Source organism: Bos javanicus, chromosome 15 (assembly GCF_032452875.1).
Source record: "Bos javanicus breed banteng chromosome 15, ARS-OSU_banteng_1.0, whole genome shotgun sequence".
In the NCBI taxonomy this organism is placed as follows: Eukaryota; Metazoa; Chordata; class Mammalia; order Artiodactyla; family Bovidae; genus Bos; species Bos javanicus.
This window is the reverse complement of record NC_083882.1, coordinates 40,249,658-40,270,072: the sequence shown is the minus strand read 5'-3', so window position 1 is coordinate 40,270,072 and position 20,415 is coordinate 40,249,658. Positions and strand designations below refer to the sequence as shown.

General features: G+C 49.3%; 1 protein-coding gene across 2 annotated transcripts in view; it reads left to right on the top strand.

Annotated features, from left to right (window-relative positions):
- Positions 1-4,469, top strand: part of PARVA (parvin alpha) — a 180,669-nt gene extending 176,200 nt beyond the window's left edge. For both annotated transcript variants that reach the window (XM_061440769.1, XM_061440770.1), the window contains exon 13: positions 2,446-4,469. In XM_061440769.1, coding sequence (XP_061296753.1) covers positions 2,446-2,522 — 77 coding nt within the window. In that variant the 3' untranslated portion in view covers positions 2,523-4,469. The remainder of the gene's footprint in view (positions 1-2,445) is intronic.
- Positions 4,470-20,415: the final 15,946 nt, after the last annotated feature.

Below are 20,415 nucleotides of genomic sequence, written 5' to 3'. Positions count from 1 at the left end.
GCCTCTTGCATTATAGGCACATTCTTTACCATCTCAGCCACCAGGGTAGCCTCCTAGGACCAGAGTTATGTTGTTATCTATGGTAACACTGTGCAAATGTGAATAATGTACCGTGGAGTGTGCATCTTGCACAACCATACCCAGACACCAAGTAGTCTAACTGCAGTGAGTACAATGGACAGGAGAGGGCAAGAGGCTTTGAGGAGCCCAGTTAGGAACCAGCGGCAGTGGCCGCAGTGTTACCCTACCCGCCCCTTCACATACTCCCTTGTTGAGCTCACCTTTGCCCCTGTCTGCCTCTCTAGCAGTTCCTCCTTAGGCTAACTCCCTAATCTTTGACTTGAGTGGAATTTAAGGAACACTCAACATCAAGCAGTAAGGGGAGGACAGGAATTAGCCCAGAGGACATGGGACTGTATTTGGCAGAAAGTGATTCAGCCTGACCAGGGCGAGGTAGCAGGTCTCAGCTACGGGTCAGGATCCCAGTTAGAGGCTCAGATCTGTGCAGGAACCAACGCGGAAGCAGAAAGGGGGCTGCGCTCCAGGTCTGGCGGCTGGTCCCTGAGCCCTTGGTCTATTAGCAAGAGAGCTTGGAGCAGAGTCTGAGCCCTGCAGGGTGGAGCAGGATTGGTGTACAACTGAGGCGAGGCCTGGGCAGGAGCAGGCAGGAGGCTTTCCAGGAGTTGAGGGAGCCCTAAGGAGATTCCCGAGCCCTGGGCCCTCGGCTTCTGGCCCAGTTGGTCTTAATTTTTGCGGTGCTGGGACCTGGGCACACCTGACTATGGCAGTAGCCACAGCTGCCTGGGTTCCCAGGCTAAGACCTGGAGCCACTGGAGCCCCCGCCTCCCACTCTGCTGGTCCTGAATGATCCCCATTCCTATTCACCAGGCCACTGCTGGAGCCCTGACCTTGTCCCCAAACCCTTCTCTCACAGCAGCTCAGCCTCCTCTCTCCCACTTTTGAATCCTAGAGCATTTATTATTTTCTATTCTCTGACATCATTTACTTCATCTGACGTTCTGCACAGTTAGGGTTTTTTTTTTTTTTTTTTTCTAATAACTTTTACTATGAAAAATATCACATAGAGAGTGGCACATAAAAGTGTGGGTTAGTGAAATATTCCATGAGCCACCTGTAACTAGCACCCAGTTCAAGGGAAACAGCCACCCCGGCTCCTGAAATTTCCCTCCACTTGCCCTTTTTCGACTTACGTAATCCTCAACCTCAACTCTCCCGCCTTGTATAGTCATTAGGCTTTCACCTTTGTCTTTTTTTAACTTTTCCTTATAATTACCACAGTTTGTAACTCTATATAGGCTTCCCAGGTGGCTCAGTGGGGAAAGAATCCACTTGCAATGCAGGAGATACAAGAGACATGGGTTTGACCCCAGGTCAGGAAGATCCCCTGGAGGAGGGCATAGCAATACCTATTCCAGTATTCTTGCCTGGACAGTTCCATGGACAGAGGAGCCTGGCAGACTACAGTCCATAGGGTCGCAAAGACTTGGACACAACTGAAGCGACAGGGCACACACAAGCATGTAACCCTATAGTAGGCAAAGAGTTCCTTTCTTTACGTTTTCTCTATGCTGGTTCTTCAGGGAAGGCTCTCCAGCAGAGTCATGAGTGCAGAGGGGCCAGAGCAGAGCCTCGTGGGAAGAAGGTGGAGAAGTCAGTGTCAGCAGAGGGTTAGTGAGGCAGCCAGAGAAAGTGACCAATGAAGACAGGAACAGAGAGAGGGGACAGGGGAAGTGAGGGGGGAGGAAATGGTTGCATGAAAGCTCAGGACCCGCAGTGGAATTCTCCTGATAATGGAGTCCAGCTCCCAGTCTCAAACCCGGCCACCTTGCTCTGTCCTTAATCTTTCAGATGACACCTGTCTACCCAGTGTTCCCTGCCAGGTGGGCTCCTATGCCATCTAGGGGCCCGCCCTCCCTTCTTAAAGGAGAGGTGGCTTAGTCCTAAGCCACCGCCTCATCCCCCACTGTAGCCCCAGGCTATCCCCTCCTTTCCACCACTCACAGGTGGCTCTGTGGTGCAGGGTAAAGGCAGAGGGGCCCCCAGACACAGGTGAGACCAGGGACAGAGTCGGGTCAGGTTCCTCGCACCTGAGATGCTGATTCCAGGGCAAAGGCTGCGTGCCCTGGAGCCCGCTGTCTTTCAGTGAGAGGTGCAACACCCACACCCCAGCACCTCTGCCCCTCACTGCCCCCTGCTCTGAAGTCTTGCTGCATAGCCCTCCCATCCTTCAACACCCACCTGCCCCTGGTTGGCTTGTGGGGCTGATCTTCTGTCCTAGCAGGACAGGGAGGTGGCTCTTCAGGAGCACACCCCTCCCCTGGGACCATGCTGGGCACCCATGGTGGGTGGCAGGAGGAAGGGGACAACCAATGCCAATTTGGGCACCACTGAAGCAATGTGTTTTTTGTTTTGTTTCCTATGCAGACATCGTCAACTGTGACCTGAAATCTACCCTGCGAGTGTTATACAACCTCTTCACCAAGTACCGGAACGTGGAGTGAGGGTCAGACTGGACCATCCCCGGAAGCGCCTTATCCTGCTTACTCCTGTCTCCTGCTCTGTGCTCTCCTCCAAGTCCAGCTGCTCTTTTCTCAGAGATAGTGGGAACTGAGATCAGGAAGGAAATGACCTCAATGGGCTGACCTGACCTCCTAGGCTCTGAGGCTGACCCATCCTGGTACCAGGTCCAGATTTCCTTCTGTGTAATCTGGAACCAGCTTAGGCACCACAGCCCATCCACCCACCTACCCACCCTCACAAGATGAAAACAAAGAGTTACCATTTAATGGGTGTAACCTATGGGCTGGGCACCACGCTAAGTGCTCTGACCTACTCCAACTCGTGAATACTCATGACTCCCACTGAAGAAGATGTTATCAGCCCCTTTTACAGATAAGGAAACTGAGGCTCAGAGAGGTTACGTGACTTGGCAGAAGCTGCCATTTGTTTTGCTTCTTTGAAGAACATGTTCGTTAATAACTAGCCCATTATGTTACATTCTCTGTACATCCTGTACTTGCGTTTGCATGTCTGTATACGCGTGCATGTGCACCTGCGCCCTCCAAAAGATAGGACCCCTGATCTCAGCACCAGGCAGGCTAGGTCAGGACTCAGTGGTTCACACTGAAATTGGCAAATCAAATTTAGCCCAATTAATAGTGTGTGTGTGGCAGGAGCCGTATCCCTCAACTCCTTTGTACAAATGAAAATTACTCTTAATTCCTTCAGATTTGTAATAACCCCTTATTCTAGTTTCAGGGTGACATTTGGAAAGGATTCTGTTTGAAATTAATGGAGTGGCACATTTTGCAGCCTTTTTGCCTGATTGCATGTAATGGAAGTGCCCTATATTTTCCTACAAAATAAGTCCTTGATTCATTATCGTTAGGCAAATGTACAATATACCCAGGCACCGCAGAGAGCTGGGCACAGGCCCATGCGAGCAGGGCTTGGGAAGCAGGGCTCTTCAACAGGGACTCTTGAGCTTTAAAGAAAGGAACTCCTTTTTGCCCTCTAATTGATCATTTAGACCATTTCTGGCGAAGTCTACCCACATGCAATTACTGGCTAATTCAGGCAAGCAAAAATGCAAGTTATTTAGACCCAATCTGAGTAGGTTTCCTTGCGTGGGTTACCCGCGGGCTTGTGGTTACATGGATCCCCTCTACATGAACCCAAGTTTGGAATACAGGGCTCAGGTTGTCTTAGCCTGAAGGGCCTGGGATAGGAAAGGGGCTGAAGCGGGGTGACTAGGAGGACAAGAAGCGTGGGGCAGATACTTGCACACTTAGCATACAGGGGGACATCCTCAGACCGAGGGATGTGGCTTGTGGTATTTCACATTTGTACTCTACGTTGACCAAAGCCTTGGGATAGGTAATAACTTGTACTGATATATCTTCATTATAGAATTTTCTGAAGTATGCTAGGTGGACACCGGCCCGTATCCCCACCTCTGGATGTCTGTGCCTACTTTCGTACTACTTGAGGCCCAGTTGCACAAAGCCCCTCTCTGATTTGAGGAATTCATCGTGATCTCTATCTACACCACCCAGAGGGAGGCCTTCCGTCATGTCCAAACATTCCTTCCTGCTTTTCATCAATTCTTACTCTACAGTCTCGCTGCAGTTGCTCAAAACCCATATAATTTCAATATACTACTTATTTCTGGAGAGATTTCACTCTAAAAGTATTATTCAGCATTTAAGATACAAAGAAAATGTACTCTCTTGTGTCAATCTGTGTAAAAGAATACAATCCTTTTTTACATAATTAGTGAAATAATTCATTTGTCATTAAGAAACACTAAATACAGTACTATCTCTGTTTGCTCTTTTTTAAATTCCTGGTAGCGATTCAGCATAAATAATTGCTTTGTCTCCTTGAGCAATACTAAAGCAGATGAAATAAGAGAAATGAACTCATTTAAATGTGCTTTGCTATATGAATTTTGTCTCCATGTTGTGCTTTTTTCTTATATTCAAGCTGCAAATGGACAGTGGACAAGTGACTTATGAAGAGCACTCCTTTTTATATTTTACATATGTACTATATGAAAACACATCAGAACACTTGGAAATTCTTTTAATAGCAGGTCCAATCTGTCAGAAAATGGTGTTTTGAGACCAAGGTCTCTACCTTACTCTGAAATTCCAGGGCTTGGGCCTGCTTTTATAACCCTGCCATCTCATTTAGAGGTTTTTCTTTACATTATGGAACCTTGTGCCTAAAACGTGACTGTTTTTGAAGGGGGGTAAAAGGCATCAGAAAACAAATAAACCAAACGTAACCTTTGTCTCTTTTAAAAGAAAAAAAAAAATCTGAGGCAAAAATCAAGTCTCTGTAGGCTCACTGGATCCTTTTTTCGTCTTTTCTAAATTTAGATTATTTCATATTTTTAATAGTTAATGTGTAAATTGTGCAAAATTCAAAAAGCATGAATGGATATCTAGTGAAAAACCCAGTCTTCCTCCCTCCTTTTTCCCAGCAGACAATACCTGTCTCCAGAGGCAACTATTTTGTTGTTTCTAGTATTTGCTTCCAGATATCCCAACAATATAAAGTATATACATGTCTGTCAACATATATAAGATTATTTTAAGCATAAATAGCATATTATACATACTATCATGCACACTGCTTTTTTTCATTTAATGTTCTATCTTAGAGATTATTTTGTGCTGGGTATTAAAACTCTCATTAAACTGAGAATATGAGTACTTTATAAATCCAGATGCACATCCCTGCTCTGTATGAGCTAGAAAATGAAAGCCCCACCAGAAGGAGGAAATGTTCTAAACAGTCACGACTGGGACCTACTGGAGTGGGGAGTGGGGGTGGGGAGGACATTACCAGAAACATTCCCCTGTGTCCTCAACTGAATTTATTTCTTAAAGGCCTCTTTTGGATCATTATGGTAAATGGTGTACAGTTTGATTAAGCTGGTAGTTATACATATTACTAGGGCTACTAATTTGTAATTGACTCAGAAAATACTAAAAGTTACTGAGTAGCCACAGTATCCTGCTACAAGCCCAGTCACCCATGCAGAGCCCGTCTACTCTATGGGAAGGCTCCAACTTCACATGTGCAGGCACAGAGCTGACATTTCCAAAGTCTGGGAGAAGGACTCTTTATCAGCACATCATCAATGTTGTCTTGAGTTGGTTGCTATTTGCAATTGCTGCTCTTGGTACTTTTTAATTATGAATTACAGTTAGCTTAGCTTTATCATTATCAGTTTATTTTGTTGTGGTTTTCCTGGTTAACCCAACAGAGTACATTGAAGCTTATTTGCATCAACAGTATCCCTGGGCTGTAATTTTCCAATAACTTGACTCTCAGACATGTATACATTGTGGTTCAAATATGAATCATCCATACTCCAGTGCTAGAACAAATGTATACATAATCCACTCCCCCTAAATTATCATTAATTTATTTTTCCAGTGGAAAATGAGACTAGATGGAGTCGGTAAGTCAAGCAGTTTTGCCCTAAGTAGGGGCTGATCAAAAATAATTTCAGATCCACTGCACTTAATTACAACCCCACCTCAAGAACCCTACCTACATACAACATACTAAAGATGCCAAAAGGGTGTGTTCTGAAACTTCCATTAATGCTAATATTGCATGCAATCTCCACCCCCACCCAAACTTCACTTATATCCGTTGGAAAACTTGAGAGTTGCTGCGAATACTGAGAACGAGAAGACTGAATTGAGATGCAATTCCTGGGTGGCTGGTGGACTGATCAGCTTCCTAACACTTGTAGATTCAGGTTCCAGTAACAGACTAGTAATGTAGGAGCTGCTCACTGTTATAACTGCAAAGATTCTGTCTGCACACAGCAAATTTTGACCATCTTTTCCTCTCTCTTTCCTAAAAAATATAAACCCAGGCTAGCTACAAGATTTATTCATGCCCGATGCTTTGCTCTGGTAGTGTTTGCACATGTGTTCATGATGCTAGCCAGGCACCATGAGGGTGCTCAATGGAAGATGCCCAGTCCCCACCCCATGCTCGACAATCTTTTGAGATTTGCAGATTTCCCAGGCAGGAAGCACCGCTGAAGCATCTTTTAAAAGTACATTCTGTAGGATGTTAATAGATGTGAGGTGAAAAATATGTCACCCTTGAGTTGAGAAAACAAGACGCCAAAGAAAATTAAACTCCCTTTCTATGGTTTGGGTTTTACTTTTTGCTTTTTTTTTTCTCATTGGAGCCTGACTCAGTGTTCCCTGCACTAATGAAGATTATGACTCTCTAAGGGGAGACCAGAAGAGGGCATCCCAATCGTGCTTGACCACGGGACCTATTTGGTTCCTGAAGAATTTGCAGGCTGAGTACTCTGTGGAACTCATCCATTCATTTAGCCCTTAGGCCATATGGTCTAGAAGTATGTATTGAGTGTCTACGATGCATTAGGTGAACTGTGACCAGTGGCCATCAAGGCTCATCATAGAGCTTAAAAATAATCACAAATTAAAGGTACTGACAAATTGAGATGACCCCTGTAGAGAAGTACATAAAACTTTGAAGGAGGTCTCATTTAAATTTTGAGGTCAAGAGAGGTCCCTGGCAAAGTAATATTTTAAAGTGACACCTGAGGGAGTTCCCTGGTGATCCAAAGGTTAAGAATCCACCTTACAAAGCAAGGAACACAGGTTGGATCCCTGGCCGGGGAACAAAGATCCCACATGCCAAGAAGCAGCCAAGCCTGTGTACCATAACTACTGAGCCCACGTGCCCCAACTAGAGTCCGTGCATCACAACAAAAGATCCCACGTGATGCAATGAAGATCCGACACAGCCAAATAAAAAAAACATTTTTTTAAAAAGACATTCTAATAAATAAAAATAAAGTGACACCTGAATCACTGAGCTATTCAAGTAAAGAATATTAAGAACAGGATCCCAGCTAGGAGAAGACTCAGTTCCCTAAACAAACTGGTAGGAAGTCAGGATGGCTCGAGTACAGAGTGAGAGGGGAGAAGAGGTGTCAGATAAGAGGATTACAGATTCTATCATAGGAAAAATGGGAAGCAATGTATGTTTTTAAAAAAGCCTTCTGGCCACTGTGTGGGAAAACTTTGGAGAAACCTATGTCAGTAATATGGACTGCCCTTCCCATCTCCTTACCATGGTTGTTGCTGGAGAGCAAAGGGCCCAGGAGAGGAGCTCCAGCTTCTGCCCCGCCCCACGCTAATCTGGTCTCAAGCCTGCATAGGAAGCCTGGGTGTGCTATCCAAAGGCAAGGCCTGCTGGGCGCTCCTAATACTCTACCCTCCTGCGGGGATTGAAGGAGCTCTCAGGCATCCCCATCCTCTCTACATTTGGGTCTTATGAGAAGAGCTAAGGAACCAAAGGGGGCTTCCCAAGTGGTGGGGTGGTAAAGAAACCACCTGCCAATGCAGGAGACCCAAGAGATGCTGTTTCGATCCCTGGATCAGGAAGATCCCCTGGAGCAGGATTTCCAGTATTCTTGCCTGGAAAATTCCATGGACAGAAGAGCCTGGTGGGGTACAGTCCATGGGGTTGCAAATAGTCGGACATGACTGAACACACACACAAGGAAACCAGAAGGCTGGATGAGGCTGCACATGTAAAGCAAAGGAAAGGAGCGCCTACCAGCCAGAAAGCTGTGCCCTGGGGACCAGTGCCTGCAACCTGCTTACCAGAGGACTTATACTGTCTCATCCCTATTCGGGTTCAATGTGGGGAGTGGGAACGCCGTTCTGCAGCCTGGGCACAGGGCAAGGTATAGGGTTCCTGGAAGTGGAGTAATAATTTCATTTTCCCAATTATTATTAATCAGCATGAATTATTATTATCACATAAGGCCTACCAAAAGTGGGTCACTTATGCTGCATAGTTAGGGTCTTGTGAAATATCTTTCATAGGAAAGTAGTATATTATTTTATTTTCAATGGAAGTGAAATACCAGAAATATTAGAAGACACCCCCACTTGGGAGCTCCTTGGTTGGAAACCAGTCCAGTGGGCACCTGCCCCACAAGCATACTTCTCCTTAGCCAGCTCCCTGGCCCAAGCAATCAGGATTCTTGCCTCAACTCCCCTCTGCACACTGTGGGCACTAGCCTTGATGCTGGCATTTAAAAGGGCACTTAGGAATTTCTGAGAAGCCCCAATGATTAAGATAAATGATGTTTTATCAGTGAAATGAACTTTTCATTTCTTGTTATTGATTTTCATGTTTTCACATTTTCAGATGTTGTTTGTTTGCCCTGGGTGGCATTCCAAGACACACAAACGTCATTAAGGCAACCACTTTAAAGAGTGCCCTGTTTTATTGAGGTGGACAGGACAATAGATAAATATTTAATCAGCTACACATTTGCTCAGTCTGGGAGCTAGGATTAGGACTGCACGATGCTCAGGCTCTTATGTGTCTTCCTGGAAACCCTGACAATGGCCTCACCACCTGCCCTTTAGAAACACAGTGTTGCCCATGGCAAACATTTGCCAGTGTTTCTGAAAAGCAGCTCCTGGAAGGCTTTCTTCACTCAAGCTTCAGAGGACATCCAGTCGCTCCTTAATTGCCACAATACTGGAGAATATACTCTCATGGAACAGGAGACATTTGGCTTGAAATAATAGATAATAAGACAGTCCCAGTGAGCATGTGCTAAGCTAGGCACTCAGGCCATGTATGCTGCATCTCCTCCATGCTGTGAGTCTCTAGGTGATGAGTGCACATTGCAGGGAGGGGCACTGATCGCATCCTCCGTTCAGTACCTGAGCCCACACTTCCTGCATCGCCTGCCCTAGTACTGATGAACAAAACACCAAATACCCTGGAACAAGTCCCCAAACTGCACGTGATCAGAATGCGATCAAGTTAGAGGATATTTGTGAAATGCCTGCTCTGGGGTCAGCCCCATTCTAGGCAGAGAATGGGATCAGAGAGTACAGGATCCCTGTCCAGATGGAGTCTTCCATCCTAATGGGGGTGACAAATGCAGCTCATTTGAGATAATTCAGTGATGAGGCAGGACAGATGCCTTTGAGGGTCCCTAGTTAGCTTCTCCCATAAAATACCCTAGCCCCAGCTGCCATGTAATCCTTAGTGGCATTCACCCCCAGGATCAGCAATTTCATCTTCCATACAGATTTGGTGCTTCAAAAAATCCACACAACTCATCCGAAAGCCAAATGGAGACTTAGGAACATTTTTCTAAAGTCTTGCTTTTTGTTGGGAAATCACTTCATTCCACAAATTCCAACTAGCCAGCAAGGAGCCCAAAGTCCAGCCTGATGTTTTAACTGCAAGACGTTTTGACTCTGTCACTGCACCCAAAGCTCTCTCTCCACTCCAAATCACCCTTTGTTCAGCCCCATCGAGAGGCATTGCTGGTCTTAATCCCCAGCACAGAACTGCTGCAAAAATATCAGAGTGAACATTCACCAGCAACTGGTCACTCTTGGGGGCATCTTCACTTGCCATTGGGTGATCCCTGGCTTCTGCACGTCTCCTCTCAACTCATGTGAATTACCTTCATCTCCCCAAACACCTGTTCCTACCTTTTCCACAGGCCACTCTCCCACTTCCTCCCCCTTTAAGTCTTCATCCCTTTCTTCACTAAGAAATCAAAGCTGTATGTGTCATGTTCTTCCCACAACATCAACTTCTCACTGCCTCTCACTTCTTCCCACCTCAATTTCCAGGCTGCCCCTACCTTCACCTGCCTCGTCCAAAACCAGCTCCCTCATCCTCCTACAAACTCAAGCCTCCCTCCTCCAGTATCTTGACTTTTACTCCAAACCATGCCTGTTTCTAGGATGAAAAATACCTGTGTTTGTGTCAGTCCTCCCTGAGATTCCATTTTCCCCCATTCTTTTCCTTAAGATGTTCCCTGAAAGTCTACAGATCCCTACTGATCCCATTTCCTTCCTTTCTTTTTAGAAATTCCTAAAACCTACCACTAGTTTTCAAGAAGCTGGAACTGCTCTCAGTGGTCATCACTCCATCTATCAGGCTAACCCAGCCCTTATTTCCCTGGCTGTGGAGCATCTGACCCTGCTATCCATCACTTCTTTCCAGGAACTCAGCTGCCAAGGTTTCAGAGGCGCTGTGTCCGTCTGCTTCCCTCCCACACTCTGGCTGCTGCTCTGTCTGCTCCCAGGTCCCGTCTTCCTTGCCCCAGCCCCCGATTGTGACTGCCCCCTGGAGGCACCTCCACAGTTCTCTCCTTAGGTCTCTCTGTGGCCGCCACCTGCGCCTGCTCTCCCCCAGCCCCGACGTCTCACCCTGCCAGTTGGGCATTTCCAGCTTTAAAACATCTCCTTTTGAATGGGGTAGCCCACGTCTAACTTGGCACACCCCAAACTGAATTTTTATCCTTCCTACACCTGCTTCTCCTTTAGACATCCCTGTCTGTTGCAGAAGTGGCTTCTTCTTCCCAAGAATCCTCCTCAGATGCGCGTGCTCTGAATTTTCTACTCCCCACGCTGCTTTAGCCAATCAGTTGTTAATAATCTGTTCATGAACCGCCTGTCTTGCACTGATCCCCCTCCTCTTCAGGCACGCAATGATTTCCCTGACTCAGACCCCATCCTCTCTCACTTGGACATTGAAATGACCTCTGAAATAGTTTCCCTTTGGGCTATTCCATCTTGTGCATGTTCCCTGCTTAAACTTCTTGAAACACAGCTCAGATAATCTTACACCTTGTCAAACAAAATGAACAGAGGTGCTTCTTGAGAACTTACAGTACGTACTTTATACAAATCTTCTCACTTAACCCTCTCAACAACCCTGTGAGGTGGGTACTATCATCATCCTTATTTTACAGGAAGAAAAATAAAGGCACGGAGAGGTTTAGTGACTTGACACAGGTCACATGCCTCGCCAGCGACAGAGCTGGGCTCTGAGCCCGGGCAGCCTGGCTCCAAAGCTCGGGTTCTCACCTAGAACTCCAAAAACATTAGTGGCTTCCACTGTCCACACACCAAAATCCCTTTGCCCACTCAATGTCCCCAGAACCTGGTTCTATACCACCTGACCAATCGCTAACTCTTTACATCCAGACAGACCCGTCTGTTGCCAGGGAACCTTAGTTTCCTGCCAGCAGCTGTTCTCCTTGTCCTTGTTTTTAAATGGAATTCCTGCAACAACCAGGCTCTGACCGATAAGGTTGTTCATTCATCGATTTATTCTTTACTCGTTCAATATTTAGACATTACCTATGCCTCCAGACACAGTTCTAGGCAAAGACCACCACAGAGAACAAAGTAGACATGCCTCGTCCCCCTGTGTATACACTCCAGCCCAGCGTGGACCTGGGCTGCATCTCCCGTGCTTCTGCTCAGCCTTGTCCCCCTCCACCTGCTATCCCTGCTACTCCCTCTGTCTCTGGGATCAGAACCCCCTTTGGTTGTGTCATCCGTAACCTGTGCTTTGCCATAGCCAAGGATATTGCCAGGGACAGATGCTCCCTCTTGCGAAAGCTAAGCTTCCAGCCCCTTTCTGCTCAGGAGGCCATGAATCAGTGATGAGTTGCAGCTGTAAAGCAAAGACTTTAAATAAACTCCTGCTGGACTCTGACTATGTGCCAAGCATAGGGTTGGCTCCTGCAGACGTCTCAGCAAACTCTCAGGTAGGAACTACTGTTATCCCTATTTTACAGAAGAGAAAACCGTGTCCACAGAGGTTCACCAGCTGGGACTCAAACCCAGCTCTGACTGAAATCTTTCTTTCCACAATTCCCTGCTGCCTCCATATTCTTATAATCCTGGCCAAGCCAGGCCACACAAGCTAGAAACAGGGATTACGGACTTCCCTGGTGGTGCAGTGGATAAGAATCCTCCTGGCAATGCAGGGGACGCAGTTTCAATCCCTGGTCTGGGAAGATTCCACACCCTGTGAAGCAACTAAGCCCGTGTGTCATAGTCACTGAGCCCACACACTGCAATTACTGAAGCTGCACGCCTAGAGCCTGTGCTCCACAAGAGAAGCCACCGCAATGGAAATCCATGCGCCATGACCAAGAGTAGCCCCCTCTCACTGCAACTACAGAAAGCCTGCTCGCAGCAGTCAAGACTCAGTGCAGCCAAAGATAAATAAAAATCTTTAAAAAAAGAGCAATGTGGGGCTTGACTTTAACTGTGGATCATCTTAAATACTATATTTCCTCTTGATTTCATTTTATGTATTTCATCATTTGATTGGCAAAGGAGGAATGGTGGGGCTTTCCTTAACTGACTATAAGAAACTTTATAATTGGGTGAAGAGAAAGTGAAAGTGTTAGTCACTCAGTCATGTCCGATTCTTTTGCAACCCCATGGACTGTAGCCCCCAGGCTCCTCTGTCCATGGGATTCTCCAGGCAAGAATACTGGAGTGGGTTGCCATTTCCTTCTCCAGGAGATCTTCCCAACCCAGGGATTGAACCTGGGTCTCCTGCATTGCAGGCAGATTCTCTACCCTCTGAGGCATCAGGGAAACCTAGGGTGAGGAGAGGTTTAACAAAACTCCAAAGGTGTTATTTTGATGGTATGTTCTGTCTTTTCTGCCAAATACTTGGTTACTTGGATGCTCTGAGAAGGGGTGCAGGCATAAAAGTCTGAAGGAGTCTCACTTCCATTCCAAAGACATGGCCTGTCATTGCCCTGGAGTAGCAACCAGGGGGGCTGTGCAACTTTGGGCAGAAAGCAGGAGACAGGTTGAGTGCAAGGGATGTGGCTGGAGGGAGAGAAGGGCCTGGGTCTGGGCAGGCTGAGGCTGCTGACAGTGGCTGGGCCCAGGACCAGCAGCCAGACCTGCTGAGGCCCCACAGGTGTGACTCACACAGGTTCCACAGTCCAGGCAGGTATACAGGGAGAAGGACTCCAGCAGGTAGGGCTGAGCCCTGGCAGTAAACAAGGCTTGAGATCACCGAGGGGGCTGCCCAACTAGCCTTCTGAGCGCCACTGGGGAATGGCAATGTAGGGAGGAGTCAAGACAGGAACTTAAGGACTTTCCTGGTGGCTCAGTGATTAAGAATCCACCTGCCAATGCAGGGCACATGTGTTCAATCCCTGGTCTGGTAAGATTCCACGTGTCGCGGAACGACTAAGCCCGTGTACCACAATTACTGAGCCTGCGTGCTGCAACCGCTATGCCTAGAACCTGTGCTCTGCAACAAGAGAAGCCACCACAATGAGAAGCCCCCTCACGGGAACAAAGAGTAGCCACTGTTGGTGGCAACTAGAGGAAGCCCACACGCAGCAATGAAGACCCAGTGCAGCTAAAAATAACTGACTAAATAAAAAAGTTTTAAAAGACAGGAGCATAAGCCTGTGAGGGGGACGAGAGAGCCAGAACAAGACAGCTGCCATCAAAGTGCCCAGGTGCTCTAGCCAGACAGTGGGTCTTGAATAACCCAACGTTTCCAGGGCTGTTGAGCTGCTGTCTGCCTTGAACCCTACCCCCACCCTCTCCAGTCTTCCTTCCCAAACTCCCCAGTCAGGGAGTTGGCTCCTGTGTCTGTGGCTAGGCATATCAGTGGACCCAGGACCCAGTGGTGGGAAACTAAAGAAATGTGATGACAGGCATCCTGGCTCAAAGTCCAGGCCCCGCCCAGACTCCCTGCTCAGACCACGGCTCCACTGGCAGGGTCTGCGTTCAAGTGTGAATGGCTCCGCCGAAAGTCTCTGCTTCCTCCCACCATGATCCAGGATTACTCACGCTGGCCTCCAGATAAATGTAGTTCAAAAAGTTTAAGGTGCTGCATCGATGCATATTTACAAAAACCATGAGATCACACTTCAGAACGGATTTCCAAGAGAAAGCAAGCAAGCCATACACAGCAGCCATCTTCTCCTTCCTTTAGATTTCCCAATGACACAGGGAGTCAACTTACAAAGACCCACAACAAACCCAGGAAAGAGGGTACAACCATTAGGTACAGCTAGAACCCCTGAAAACGTCTATTTAGAGCAAAAGACCTGGGTTCAAGCCCTGGCCTTTGCTAGCTGTGTTTCATCGGGTGAGTCACTTGACCTCTCTGAGGCTCTTTTTCTGTAGAAAGGTGCAAGGGGAGGCGGGGCTTGTCACACAAAGTATTGGGCTTGGTTCTGTTTGCCTGACTTGGAAGGTGCCAGCTTCCCACCTCACCCTCTTCAGGGCTCCCTCCTCAAGCTGTGTTCCAGCTACGATAGTAACCATCCAGGCCGAGCAGGACCACAGTATAACCCAGCGCTTGTAGAGAGGACTGAATGAGTGTGACTGTGGACACTGTGTAGGGCTGAGAATGCCGGGGTAGGTATGAAGTTCTTATTGCTCTCATTCCGACACGTGCAGGACCAGGGCCAGCCAGTAGCAGCCCGCTCACTCTATTTCTCACATTCCTATGGCAGACATGACTAATCGAGCCCGCAGTCTTCCTCCTTAGGCTGACCAGTGATGTCTGCCCTGGAGTGGGAGCAAGGGAGGAAAGGAAAGCTATTTGCCAACGCAATGCTATACAGACTTTACCGCTTGGAAACCAACACAAAGCTCCAATAGGTGCCTGAATGCTAATCGCTGCCCCTGTTTAGGTCAGAAGCCAATAAACTGCCACTGGGAGTAGGGGCAGGAGGCAGAATTCATAAGAGAGTAACTACCAACCAAGCTTGAGAGAAGGAAACATCTGCTAGAAGAGAGTGTCTTGTTCCACAATTGTTCTCTTCTGGAAAAGCCACTATCCCAAGCTCTGAGGGTAGCACCAAGCCACATGGGAGATGAGCCAACAAACCCAGGGGGGGTTAAGTGGCATGGCCAAGATGACCCTCTAGAAGGGGCTAGAACCAGCTTCCGTGCTTTTTACCTTTGGGCAGGCAGCAAGGTTTGCAAACACCCACATATTACCCAACCATCCTTGCAGAGAGAGGCCCACAAACCCTGCAGCCAGAGAGCAGCCTGAAATGTGAGACCTGGCAAGCCCTTGGCCAGGTTCTCAGAGCCTGAGAAGCAACCTCAGTGAAATCCAGAAGGCACTATATCAAGAAGCCGGCAGTTTGGGAACAATCCTGCTAAGTCATAAATGCTTCAAATTCTTCGGCTTTTGCCTTCAGAATTTCTGGCAGCCTTGGGCAGGGGGCAAGTGTTCGCGGACAGACACTGACTCGCCTCGTCTGTTAGGGAAGGCCAAGACAGACTGAGACGGAGAAGCCAGCAGACCAACTCTCCTCTAGAAAAGTCTGCGGGTGGGAAGTGCTTTGCTGTGGATACTCTGGTGCCCACCCAGAACCCCATTAAAACCCAGGCTCCCATGCCCCCACATCCTCTCCCTTCCCCCTACAGCTGCCTCCCAGGCCGCCATCAACCTCAGCCAAGGAGGCGGGTGGTCCAAGTCTACACGCCCTCCCCTGGGGACCCAAGCACTGGTCCACAGTGACACAGAGGCCAGTACCTTGTTTCTGTCCATGCCGTCTCCACGTAACCAGCCCTTCAGAACTCCTGGCGAGAGTTGCAGCCGCCTCACTGTTGAGCTTTCCTCCCCACCCGCTCCTGCTCCCTCTCAGGTGTTGGCCCTGTGATCTGCGCTCCCAGCAGGTGTATCTTGTTCCCCACTCCCCGTCTGCCTGGCACTGGCAGTCCCCCATCTTAGAGTGGGCTTCCCAGGAAGCTGATCTGCAAAGCCTAGAAAGGGGAGGAAGAGTCATGGGGTCTGGGTGCTGAGAGCACTGTGAAATAATCTCATTCAGCCCCACCGCCCCACCGTGGAAACAGCCTGCCAGAGGCCACAGAGTGGACTGTTAGTACAGCTGGCCCCAGACGCTCTGACCCCACTACGGGATGATATGAAAATTGCTTACATGTCCGATGTTGGGCTGCACCCCACAGGCCTGCAAGCCTTGTACTTGTTCAGCCTCAAGACAACTAAACAGTCCAGAGACAGTGACAGAGGCCTCAGTGGTTTCACGGCTAGGGAGACCTTACACGTCTGAAGCAAGGCCAGAGCGACACCCCGCCATGTGCGGTGGGGAAGACACAGCAGAGGTCTTCGCCACCTGGAGGAGAAGGCGGCTACCGCTTACAGGGGAACTGACATCAGGTTGGCGCATCAGCTACCAGGGAAACCAGCGGCAGGAGCATGCCCCTCACAACCCCTCAGGTTAATGAACAGCATGAGGGCAAATGTTTTCCTTTAACAAGCTAGCAGGTGGAGCTGTTACAGCCTAAGGGGCAGGGAGCAAGCGCGTTCGTGTCATCAGGATGGAGGTGAAGCAGGTGTGGGTCAAGCAGGGGAATGTCCAAAGAGCAAGAGGACAGCCATCTTGAGTGGCCTGACCGTACACTTGAATATGTGCTCTGTATATAAGCATTTCCCCTAATCTTCACAGCAGCCCATTAAGGGACATGTCATCAGCTTCATTTTTCACAGATGTTATAAATGAGCTGTCTGCAGCTTAGAGATGGTGGCACCAAATTCCAACCCAGGTCTGCACGACTCCCCAGCCTAGACTCTGGGCGCTAGCCACAGTGCCGCTAGCTCTTGGGTGAGAACAGGTTGTTTATGACATATATGAGACCCACATGGGTTCTGTCTCCTGATGCCTCTGGGTGGGGATGGCATGGGGAGGCCCTCTGTGGGCGAGGCTGAGCTCCAGGCCTCAGCGGGATCCTGACCCGAATGTGGCCCGCGTGTCGAGTCACTCCTTCTGCAGATCAAGTTCCCCCTTACTCCTCAGGGCCACCCTGTGAGGTTGGCCTTCCAGCCCAGGAATGCCAGAACCTGTAGAGTCAGGAGTTAAACCAAATCCCATGCCGCTCCTCAGGGAGGTCCCCAGAGGTGACAGAAATGTGACGCTCATGTTCTACGAACTAGGCTGAGTCAGAATCGTTGCGACATGGCTCGAGGAGGAGGCAGCAGGCTGCAAGTCCAGGATGATGTTCAGTGGGGGAGGGGGAAGGATGAAAGCCCCCTGATACACCTGCCAGGAGAGAGAAGGGGGGACCTACCTCTGCGCAGGCGAGAATGGGAAAGGGGCAGAACACCGCGGGGCAGGCCCACCAGTCCCGAGGGTACCCCTGCATTGCCCCTCTTGTACACACACCCCAACCCTGTGCACCTCAGGCCATGAGGCTCCTACCTGCAAGGTCAGCCTCCTTCAGGCCCTGAGCCCACAGAGGGCACCTCGGTGCCCCAGTGAGGTTATCTTACTCACACTGATGAGCCTAAGAGACTGCAGAGCCGAGCGTTGGCCTCTCGCCATTTTCCAACACCCCTGCATTTCTGCCCCCGTTTCCTTTCCTATCTCGCTTATTTTCCAAAGGAAGTATTGCTGATCATGAGCCCAGCTTTGGCTCCCTTCCCCAGCGGTGAAGGGTAAGGATGTCAGTGTTTGTGCCCCCAAATCTGGCTACTGGTTATGGTCTCCTCAAAGGGATAGAGCTCTTGGCACCAGTGGAGGTGTTGGAGCTGATGATGGAGGTAGTCCTCGGAGGTGACACTGCTATGGCTGCTGAAGCTCACACAAGGTTTAGATGGGCAGACGTGATTCCAATATCCAACATCAGGCAGAGGGAGGAGAAGCTGGCCACCTACCTAGCTAGTGACCAGGAGCTCGACAGACTGGAAGCTTTGGGGAAATCCCTGGAGTTCAGTGCTGAGTCCAGAGCCAGGAAAGGCCTCAAGGGCTGGGCTCTGACGACTAGGCTGAAGGGCTGAACTGCGCCTGGGTCAGTGATGAAAGCCTTGGAGAAGGCGAGGCCAATCAGGGCATGGTGTCTCGGCCCAGAAGAGCCAAGAGGAATCTGTTCCTCCAAAGTGACCCAGGGTAGGCAGGGATATACCACAGGAATCACAGGAGAGATGGGATGCAAAAGTGCTCAGCCTTGCACAGAAGTGTTGGGGCTGCAGAACAGGGCCGGCCCAGGTAGCACATGAGATGCATCATCAGGCAAGGAGTCCTGGGACCCGGGTTCAAGAGCTAGCTCCACTCCTGAGATGCTGAGAGACCTTGGGCAAGTCACAGCACCTCTGTCTCAGTCAGGCACTAACTTGCAGGAGTCCCTGCGAGAAATGCAAGGGCCACTCAGAAGGAGGGAGAATGTCACAGTTTCAAAGCTGGGGGTGGGGCTAAGGGAGCAGTTCGGGAGGCTGAAGCACTGGAAGCAAGCACCGCTGGGGACCTGGTGCCACACAGGGCTGGGAGCAGACCCCTCAGGGACCCAACAGGATCTATAGCTGCAAGAAAGGGCCGCCAAACGGGACCTGTGGCTTTTGGTGGAAGAATCTACTCACTACTGCCAAACTGAGGCTGGGCAGGGAGGAGCAGGGGGTAAACACCCCCTCTTTCTCCTTTGGTCCTCCAGTCTCCTGTCGGCCCCCAGGAGATCCCAGCTGTTGCAGCCTCCTGGGGCACAGAGAAGTGTGGACCTAGGCCTGGAAGCAGGCCTGGAGGGGCAAAGAGAGGACCCCACACAGCCCCTCTGAAAACATTTCCTCCTCTAAGAAAGGAGACAATATCTGTCCTGCTAACCTCCAAGGAGCCTCTGAGGATCAAGCAGGAGGGGGACCAGGGGACTTCTGAAGTTCCTCCCAGCTCTCAGAGCCTAGGATTCTCAGCAAATAAAACCACTAGAAGGAAGGGCTGAGTGGAGTGCCTGGGACAAGAGATCAAAGACTGTGGAAGCTGACAGAGCCCATGTGCAGACCCAGCAGAATTTGCATTTATGTGGCCACCACAGTGGGCTCCAACTTCCTCAGGAGACAATGAGTATATATAGAAGGAGTAGTTACAAGGCCCAGGTTCAAATTCCAGTTTCGTCACTGTTCAGGTAAGGAACGATACTAAAGGAAAAGGTACTATCCTGAACTGTAAACATGGGAATAAAGTCTCACAGACTTACTATGAGTAAATTCAGGGAGATGGTGTGTCTGTGCCCGGCTCACAGTGGGTTCTCATTAAATAGGAGCAGTTTACTTTCCCTTCTTAGGCACATGGGAGAAAATGGCACAGACAATGTGAAGTGGTGAAAAGTGAAAAAGCAAGTGAACTCGGCTTGTCTCAGGAAACGGGTTACCTACGAAACCATTCCACCCTAAAGGTGTGCTGAGGAAGGTCTAGAAAAAAAAAATGCTGTAAGACAGGTAACATGAGACCATAGAGCGACCCAGTGTGAATGTCCAGAGATGACTCAGCCTCAGGACAGGACGTGATCCAAAGCACGTCCCAGCCAAAGCCCCAGGTCCACCAGCAGCTGGCTCATCATCTTGTGAACACGTGCTTCTTCAAAGGGCATCCCGCACTTCCAGATGCCCTGGTGGTTGGGAAAGGCAGGGAGGATAAACCCTTGAGCCTGTGCTGAAGGGCCAGCTTCTGACTGGTTGAATGAAGGACATGAGTTGGGTACTGAGGGAGCAGCCCTGGATGCAGTTCCCATTCGGCCACTAGTGGCGGCTTCTCTTTGAATCTTTTCTCTTCTGCAAAACAGGAGTGATGGTAATCTCCACTTCACAGAGTTTCCATGAGGACACCAAAAGAGCGCATGGAACGTGGGAAAGTACGCACCCAAGGCTGCGGCAAGATCAAGCGGCAGAGCCCCGACTTCACTGCTCCCCCCGAGGCGCCTGTGCCCAGGGGAGAAATGCCTCCCCCATCAAAGGCAGAGGAGGGCTAGCTCTTCTCTGCCCCAGGGCAGGAGGGAGCTAGTGCTGATTGGGATGGAGAACAAAGACATGCAGGCCCCTGAACTCTGAGCAACCAAGGTCACAGGTGAGAAGTCATTTGGGGATTTGGGTTGCAGGGCAGACCAACCAGACAGAAGTAACCTCGATGGTCGCTAATTCCCTATGACTGCGCTCACAGCCAACTGAACCACTGCAGATGCTGATAATTCCCTGAAGGTCCAAGGAAGGGGCACCCAGTAAAACTTGGCAGTGAGCTCCCGGGTGGGAAATACAGAA